At 43.1% G+C, this 9,367-nt stretch overlaps 1 protein-coding gene across 1 annotated transcript in view; it reads left to right on the forward strand.

Moving 5' to 3' along the window:
* The window catches only part of Rnf175 (ring finger protein 175), a 40,844-nt gene extending 32,081 nt beyond the window's left edge, over window positions 1-8,763 (forward strand). The window contains 5 exon segments of the mRNA XM_036191327.1: window positions 477-600; window positions 4,857-4,941; window positions 4,944-4,989; window positions 8,638-8,684; window positions 8,687-8,763. Of these exon segments, the coding sequence (XP_036047220.1) occupies window positions 477-600; window positions 4,857-4,941; window positions 4,944-4,989; window positions 8,638-8,684; window positions 8,687-8,763 (379 nt within the window).
* The last annotated feature ends 604 nt before the right edge of the window (window positions 8,764-9,367 follow it).

The raw sequence follows: 9,367 nt of genomic DNA on the forward strand, positions 1-9,367 counted from the left end.
AATACTTGTTTTCAAGTAACCCAAATTTTCATAAACTTCATTCTCAAAGCACAGACCATGTTTACTACACCATGTTGTTCCACTGTTAATGTTGTTTAACTTCTTATAGTGCTTAATTTGTAAATCAAAGTTCACAATAGATACATGTGTATGAATGCATGGGGGAAAAAAACATCATACAGAGGTCTTGGTATTATCCAAGAGTTCATGCATCCATGGTGGCTTTGGGGCATATCACCCAAGGACAAGGGGGACTCATCAAGGATTCCTTTGTCTACTGGCACTGAGTGATATAATTTGAGAAAGAGAACTTTACAGTCTTTAGTTTTAAAAACATAAAGCAAAAAATGTTATTGAACAAACGTATAGCCACAAAGCTCTGTTAAATAATATGGCAATAGTATTTCCCAAGCTCCAGCCCTCCTCTACCCCACCCAAATACCACGTTCTTTCTTGCTTCCACATTTTCCCCACAGAATCAAATCTAGAGATTTCCTGGATTTGGGGATTGGAACCTTGTTCCACAGCCTTTACTATGGAATAATAGAGTGAGACCTCACTGAGATCTGTTCAGACTATGTGGCATCTACTATGGGGTATGTTTTCTTTGTTTGAAACCATTTAAGATGGAGGAAGAAGCATCATCTTCTTCTACATCTGCTTTTTTTTTTTTTTTTTTTTTTTTTTTTGGTGTTGTCATGGTTCTCCAAGCTCATTATTCCCTGGAGTCTCATTCTATCAAAAACTATTCATTGTTAGTTAATTAGAAAAATACATTCCTGGGGTCAGCAAGACGTCTCAGTGGATGAAGGCACTTGCTGCTAAGGCCAATGACGTGAGTTCACTATCTGGAATCCACATGGTTGAAGGAGAGAACTGACTTCTGCAAATTGTCTTCTGACCTTCATACATGAGCCACGTGGCATGTGTCCATCCAGCCCACCACCACACACACAATAAATTTTTTAATGTAGGGAAAATACACTCTTTGCATAGAAGTATTGGGAAATATGTTATTTTCTAAAATAAAATATGTTACTTATTCAAGTTATCATGCCTAGCATATTCCAATTCCCAACATTCAAGGAATTAATCAAAGATGAGCCATAACAAAACCACTTATTTCTGACAGAAGCACCATCTAATAGGATAAAAATAACATGTAAGGGGCTAGGATAGAGCTCAGTAGTAGAGCACTTAACTAACATGTGTGAAGGTCTGAGCTGACTTCTTAGCCATATAAGAAAATAATCACATTTGATGCTACACAAAACATTTCAGAATCAGCAGTAACTCAGAGTAATCTTGCCATAAAGATTAATCACCATTATGCAACATGTAAAGAAGTGGAAACATGAAAAAAAAAAGTGATAAATGTGTTTGGACTGTGCATTTGTGACTGGATTTTTTTTAATCTCAAATAGTTGTGTTAATTTTTTGATGTTCTTAAAACTAAAACTAAAATTCAGAATGGGCACAGCTCCTGGCTAGGTGAGTTCCAGATTCAGGTATTGGGAACATTCACCTGTGTCTGGCACATGTGTATCTCTGAACATTCTGAAACCGAGAGTCCCATGTTCCTCTGAGTTTCTGTCCTGTTCTTCCTGTGTCTTGTGCACAGCCCATATGAAGTGGAGACTATGTGTAAGTGACAGAGTGTGAGGTTCTGGGCCCTTCTTCTCCTTTGTGGAGCAGGACATCCTCTGCACCTCTTGTCTCCATCCGCCCCGGGCTCGAGTGTTATCCTCTTTCCAGAGTCTGCAACCCAGCTTCCGAGGTGAAATGTTGAAATACCATACCTGTGGTTTCTCTCCTGTGTGTTGCCTTAGGAACAAGTGCAGGAAACCACATTTCTCATAATAGTCAAGGTATACACAGGAAACAACATTCTCACTCCCAGCTCCAACAAAACCCAGACATCCTATCTCTAAGATGATCATCGATGCCTCTTGTGCCTGTGTATGAACATGAGAGGAAGAGAAAGATTGTATGTGTTCTGTCTTCCCGTGGACCAGAAAGAAGAGCTTCAATGGTGGGACAACCCAGTCATGAAGCACCAACTCTCTAGGCGTCTCACCAGATCCCACCCCATGGTCCTATACGTTATTGTCTTCTATCATCTTCATTTCAGCTTCAAATCTATTTTTTTAAAAAAAAAACACTTTTATAGTCACCACTAATTTGGTGTATACATATGGGTGCTTTTGTGTACACACAAAAGCTCACCCTTGTTCATGTGTTTGGAACTGAGGTGGAGGTGAGGGAGGAGCAAACCTCTACTCCCATGCCAGTATCTGAGCCCCACACCAGATCAATTAAGTCAGAATCACTGGGAGTGGTGCCAAAGCATCTGCTTTGTTTTAAAACCTCCTAAGAAAAAGGAGCAAGCTTTTAAGCCATCCACAAATGGATGGGCCTTAACTGCATATTTCTGAGTGAGAGGAGCCAGTCCAAAAAGGCTCCACATGATCTGATTCCACTCGTTCGACATTTTGGAAAAGGCACCACTACAGAGATGCTAAGCAGATCAGTGCTTGCCAGGGGGTTAGGGCCTGAGAAGGTTGGCAGGGTGGAGCATGGGGAGACTTGGATAGTAGTGGAATTGTTTGATACCAGACTGATGGATACATGATGCTGCATTTTCAAAAATCCACAGAACCACATAGCAGAAGAGATGTATCCTCATGCATGCAAAATTTTAAAAACTATTTGTGAAGTCAGAGAATCCCAGGATAAAATAAATAGTCTGACAGAAGGAATCTAACTGTTTTGCAAATGTGTGAAATCATCATACTGAAGATGGTGTGTGTGTGGGGGGTGTGGGTGTGTGTTGGGGGGGTGAGGGTCTTATGCTGACTTTAAACTGAGTGGAGAGTATAGGTCTAAAAGCAAAGAGAGATTATATAGCACTATATTCTCTCTAATATGTGGTCGTCACCCCCAGGGCTATGGACTAATGAATCTGATCTTTTTATGTGCACATTCTAGAAGGGATCCATTAAATAAATTGACAGCTGATAGTGGAATCTGAATTTCTCCTTGCCAGAATGAGAGATTACAGAGAAGCCAGGAGAAATTGCCAGAATCCTCCATATTAGCAGAGGGTTAGAATCGGAGCTATCGGTACAAATTCCCGTGTTGTCTAGTAAAGATGCAGAAAAATGCATACAAAAATATTTACAGGCATGTACATACACACACAAGTTAGTATGTACTGCTGGCTCTCTTAGCTAATAGATCCTGGAAGCAATGGCACTCTAGTGCCCAGATCCTGGTTTCTCATATCATCCTACAATAAAAGGACTCGGGACTCCTTAGAGAAGTAGCTGATTGTAGATCTGGGAAAGGAATAGTCAGTATGAGCCCGGAGCATCCTATAGCACCCAAAGGTAAGAAGACACTGAAAACAAACAAAACCCACAGTGACAGGGAGGTCAAAGGGAAGAGAGCCTCCGATGTACACAGTGGGTCGCAGACGCAGCATTAAGTCATTACCTGGAGTATAAAATAAACAACCCAGGGTTTGAACTGATAAAAAAAAAAAACATGAATAAAATCAACAAATGCATGAGAGTAGGCAAATTCTTGCCGAATGCTGCCTCACTGACAACAGACACACACATTCATGAAGGTTGCAATAGCTGGATTTGCTGCGGGCTGTGAAGCCCAGCTGCTAGTTGAAACACTAGTCTAAATGTAGTTATGAAGGTCTTTTTTTTAAAGCTTGAAGACAATTTTATTAGAGTCTAAAAGAAAATCCCCAAGGCAGGCAAGCTGTAAATCTTGGCAGCTGTCCAGAGAAGAAGGGGGAAAGAATGGGGGAGGGAGGAGAGAAGGAAAACAAAAATCTGTGCCATTTTGAGTGAGTATGAAGGTCATCCAGGTGATGAATGAGCCACAATACGTTGGTGGAAGGCTCTAGAGAAAGAGCGGACAAGTCCAAAATGACAGGAGGAACAGGCTTAGAACACAGACGGGGAGAAGAAAAGGAAAAGCAGGCTGACATGAAAGCCTTTTACGGGGACTAAGTGAAAAGCGCCTCCACAGTGTGGGTTGACCTACAAGCATCCAGAGAAGGAAGCCTGCCTCCGGAGAGGGGTGCTCCACACTAGCCCCCAGTCTTAGCCAGGCTGCCCTGCAGGTTTCTGACTTAGCTCCATAGACTTGTCAGCCGGATCCTTCAAATAGATCTCCTAACAACAACAACAACAGACAAAGCCGTGTGTGGCACTCTCTGTCCTATCTCTGAATATTTTCTTTTAAACTAAAACTATCATGCTACGTTCAAAAGGAACTCCTTTCTGCTTTGTGGGGGTTCTGGTGCGTTGATCAAAAAAGCTCATGGGCGGCTCTGGAAAATTAAGGTTTCCCAAGTTCAAATTCTCAATGTGTTGCTTTCAGGGGCTGATCGGGCTGAGTGCGCAGATAATAACGTGGAAGTCTGGAAAAGGAAATACATGCCTGAAATAGATCCAGGTCTCTGACTGGGAATCTCCAGGAGAAAACTGGGAGGGAGGGGTCAGGGACTGTATAAGCTCAACAGCGGCCTCTGTGGCAGAATCGTCGCCGTGTGGACGGCAACTGCCACTCAGAGGGAGGATAAATGCAGAGGTTTGATGGACGGCTATAATCGCAATGCACTCTGGGTATGTTGGTACTAATGGGCCCTACTGAGGATGCTCAGCAGCCCTGAGCATTGTCCCTACAGGAAAGGGCATCTCAGATACTAGTTCAATTCAGAAGCAGTGAAGACCCCAGGTCCCAAGGACTGTCTAGTAAGTGCAGTGGCTGTCCTGGGTGCACCCGATGGCGGGCACTCTCCTCTTCAACACCATTCCGTTTCCCTTCCCTGGTAGTTCCTCGGTGTCAGCAGGATGCCCACCAGGTGTCTGTCAGGCAGTATCTGGGCAATCTGTGGACAGAAGATCTTTGTGGCACTTGACAAGAAGGACTCACCGAAAGCACCTACTAGCTGTGAGGTAGCCACAAGTGTCCTCCCCACAGAACCCTTGATGGGCTTTCCTGAAGCCTTTGGCTTCCCATCTTCCCCTTCTGTTCCCATCTCCTCTGCCTTGCTTGACTCCCGCAGTCAACCCACGACCTTTGTCTCCCGGCTCTGTTTGTACTTGAGACTTTCTGATGATCCCTGCTGAACAATGAGCGGCTGATTAAGACATGCCTCCTCCTTTATTGTCATTTCCTTTACAAAGAAGGCTTTTCATCCTACATGGGCAGGAAGGCTGATGCATTTGAGCAGGCTGCAGCCTGGAGAAGCTGCTTGAAGCCATGAGTGAGCAAATGGACAAAAGGGAGCAGAGAGAAAGGGGGGGCTGAGAGTGAGAAAAAGAGCCAAGGGTAGTGTAGGGGTGTCATTTAGTGCCGGAGTACATGTTTCGTGTGCAGGAGGCCTTGGATTCATCCCCGCACCACAAATCCCCATGGAGTGTATCAAGTCCAGCACTGAGGAGAATACGAGATATTCATAGAGAGCAGTGCTTCTCAACCTCCCTAATGCTGCGGCCCTTTAACACAGTTCCTCATGTTGTGGTGACCCCCAACCATAAAATTATTTTGTTGCCACTTCATAACTGTAATTTTTCTACTGTTGTGAATATCATAATGTAAATATCTGTGTTTTCTGACCGTCTTAGAAGCCCCCTGTGAAAGGGTTGTTCAACACCCAAAACGCTTGTGACCAGTTGAGAACCACTGATAAAGAGCCTAGTGTCTAAATCTTGGTAGAACAACACATACAAAGTCCACTTTGACTGGAAATAGCCTTTGGAACCCACTTGTAGCAACAGCAGGGGAGAAGAAAACCAGACCTCTTGTAAAGTTTGTAGGATGGGGTCACCTAGAAAGGTGACACCATAAGGCAGCCCAACACTTTAGGACACAAAAGGAGGGACTGGCCTTTGGCATTTTGTTTTTGGACCACCTAGCACTACTACCTACGAGGTCCTGATCCAACAGCTCTCTACTGGCTGGAGGATCTGGAGTGGTAGAAGTCTATATTGGTCACCTTCACATAGCTATGACCAAACCGCTTTATGGCAACAACTTGAGGGAAGAAAGACTGGTTCTGGCTCATGGTTTCGGGGGGTTCAGCTTATTGTGGTGGGGCAGGCATGGTGGCAGAGCATGTGGTGGGTGCTGTTCATATCATGGCTGACCATACTACAGAGGGCAAGGCTGGAACCAAGGCTGAATACAACCTTCAGTGGTCCCACCCCCAGTGACGTTCTTCTGCCACATAGGCCTCAGCCACCCCTTCAGGATTCTACAGCCTTCTGATTTGGTGCTACCACCTTGGGAACAAGTGTCCAAACAGGAATCCATGAGGGAGATTTCACATTCAAACCAGTGAATAAGCCTGGAGCTATAAACCAGGTTTCTGTGAGAATAGCCCCAGTTAGAAAACGCTGGCTTAGAACCCTTGAACGAACCAACCCATGATGGCCAAGACTGAGACTGTAGATACCAAAGTTGTGTTTGGTTGGCCAGCAGTCCGTATTTTTATTTGTTCCTAAGCATACAGCAAAGCATCGCTCATCTTTACATTACGGCACTGCTTTCATAGCATGGTCTTCACACACCTGATCAGACCAAAGCTCTGGTGTGTTGAGATGTTTGAACCAGATCTCCTTTGCCACCGCAACCCACTTCATTCAGCCAATCATACCTAATGCCTTTGATGTGCATGGCCAGTGATGGGCATGGCCCTGTGTAATCTGTGCACTTACCACTGGTTCAGCTGTAAGAGTCAGAAAGTGGTCCAAATGCATCTCCAATATAATAGGAGCCTTTCTTCAACATTTAAGCTTTAAAAACTTAGGGGAAGAAACACAAAGATATCCCATATGGAATTCTACAGTGGGTTTTTTTTTCCTTAGTGTGATACACACACACCCCAAGAAACTATCATTCTTCATAGGAGTTTTCCAAGTCTGGCTCTAGTTTTAAGTATGATTTACTTTTCAAATGTTGGAACAGAGCCGCCTCTGCCATTTTCAAGTGAAAATATTTTCTCTCTCCATCTTTAAAAGCCCTTAGGGATTGCTGTACATGTGTGCATATGTAATCTAAAATGTAGTCACCTTTAAATATGCTTTGCGGGGAGTATTATTAATGGCCCATTTTAGCATGAGTCATATTAGCAAGGAGTGAGCAAATATGAGTCATATTAGCCAAGAGAGACTATCTGAGTTTCTCTCTGTAGCAGCTTTGCAAGTTTGCAAGCTTCCAGCATAGAAACTTCGAAGATGAAAGAGTGCAATATAGAAGATGGGGCCGTTTGGCACTGGCTCCATGACCCCAGAACTCTGTACCTGTCTGGAAGGTGTGGCTCTATGCCAGCCTCAAATAAAGCCTGACTGTATGGGTTTGAGCTCATGATCCTTCTTATAATATACCACTTTATGTTAATCCAAGCACATTGCAAAAATGTCCCAGATTCCAAGAACATAAAATAGTGGAGACTTTTAGTTGCTAGTCTGGAGGCATTAGATCAATGGCCTTGCCAGGGTCCCCCTTCCACAGCCCTGTTTCTTAGGGAGGGAAGTTCTATGTCATTGCTGTCAACATGGATGGGTAGCAACCTGGCTGCAAAACCATATGCTCTTGGTCCTCAAACCCCATGGAGACCAAGGACTGTATACCAATCAGTAGTTTCAGTTAATCATATTCCCACATCTGAAATACTGGAGAGCATGGAAATACTAATTTCCAAAAATAATTAGTTTTGAAAGATCCATTCAAATATTCATTTGATAAAAATTTCCTAGACTCCTCGTTAAGGTGGTAAGGGAAAAGATGAGTAGCACGTGGTCATGCGGTAACCTGTAACCTAAGAGGCCATGAATTTTCACAGCAGGTTCTGGTGTCTTAGAATCCATCCCTGGTCCTGTCAGAAAACAGGATTCATGCCCAATGGAGGAGAGTGGGCAGACTTTCTAGAGATGGTGTATATAAATGAATTTGTACATGCTTGAAGATGAGATGTTTATATTAAAATAATTGGCTCTTTATCTAGAATTTTTAAAAGTTGAGGAAAACATTTAAGAAGTTATTAGAAAATATTTGCAATTTAGTGGTAATGTTTAGCATGTATGAGGCCCTGGGTTCAATCAGGAGGGGGTCTGTGAGGGAGGAGGAAGATCTATAAGCTTAAGAACACAGGGAACCCTGGTGCCTGCCAGTATAAGATGACAAGAAATGTGCACAATCTAGGATTAGGAATGCCAGAGCGTGTGCACAGGAAATGCACAAATACTGGAGTCAAGGAAATGCAATGATGCCTTTGCATAAGAAAATACTGTACAAAAGAGTCCTCAGGGTCTTCATCTAATTCTTATTATAATCAAGTAAGGTGAGAACAAACAAGGCCAAATTGTTAAGTAAATTCAACAGCGCCATGAAGCTGGTGCAGTCCCAGCCCCACCCACCCTGGTGTGCCACCCTCATTCCATCTTAACTGTCCCTGTCTCTCCCTAAAGTGAGGATATGCACACTGAAAGGGAGTCATGGTGGCCAACAGACTGCCACTCTCAGCCTCCTATTCCTGGGCAGAAACATCATTTCCAGGCCTCCATTATTGGGGTATTTCTCTCTACTGACCTTCCCTAACAAGGTGTTTAGCTTTCATGAATTCCGCATCTGAGGCTGGTGTATTGTCAGGAAGAAGCAGATCCTGAATGCAAAGAGAAGGTTGATCTGAAGAGGATGCTCAGCAACCCATATCCAGAAAATGTGTGTTGTCTCTAACAACCTATTTCAACACGACTTTAGGGATTTCCCATGCCTGTGTTCCTATTCTGACTAGGAAATTAAATATCCAAGACTATTCCACATTTTATGGCTCATACTCTCCGTGTTAAGAGACTTAGTGTAAATGTGTTGGGCCAGTTCAAAAAACGGCACAATATGAGGAAGAATAATGGAAATGATGAGTGAATGGGTGGATAAGTAGTTGAGTTATATGGGTTTGTGGGTAAATCAAAGGTAAATTAAAATTGAAACTTTAAAAGCTCAAACTGTGAACTAGTGTGGAGAGAGATGTTTGGGGGCAAAACAAACTTTTATTTTTACTAGATATGACTAGATTTCTTCTTGTCTTGCAGCTTAGCTTTTTAAAATTTCTTGTTATGCCTAGTCTCTTTTTAGACTAAATTCTGGCAATAATGATACTGAAATGAAACAAAGATCCACAGACCCAAGAAGCTCATGGCAACAATTAGGACTTTCAAAAAAAAAATGTATGTGTTTCAGTATTTTGCATGCATGTATGTCTGTGCACCAATTATATGCCTGGTGCCTTCAGAGGCCAGACGGGGGCATTGATACCTTGGAAGTGGAGTTACAAATAATT

Source organism: Onychomys torridus, chromosome 6, assembly GCF_903995425.1.
Source record: "Onychomys torridus chromosome 6, mOncTor1.1, whole genome shotgun sequence".
In the NCBI taxonomy this organism is placed as follows: domain Eukaryota; kingdom Metazoa; phylum Chordata; class Mammalia; order Rodentia; family Cricetidae; genus Onychomys; species Onychomys torridus.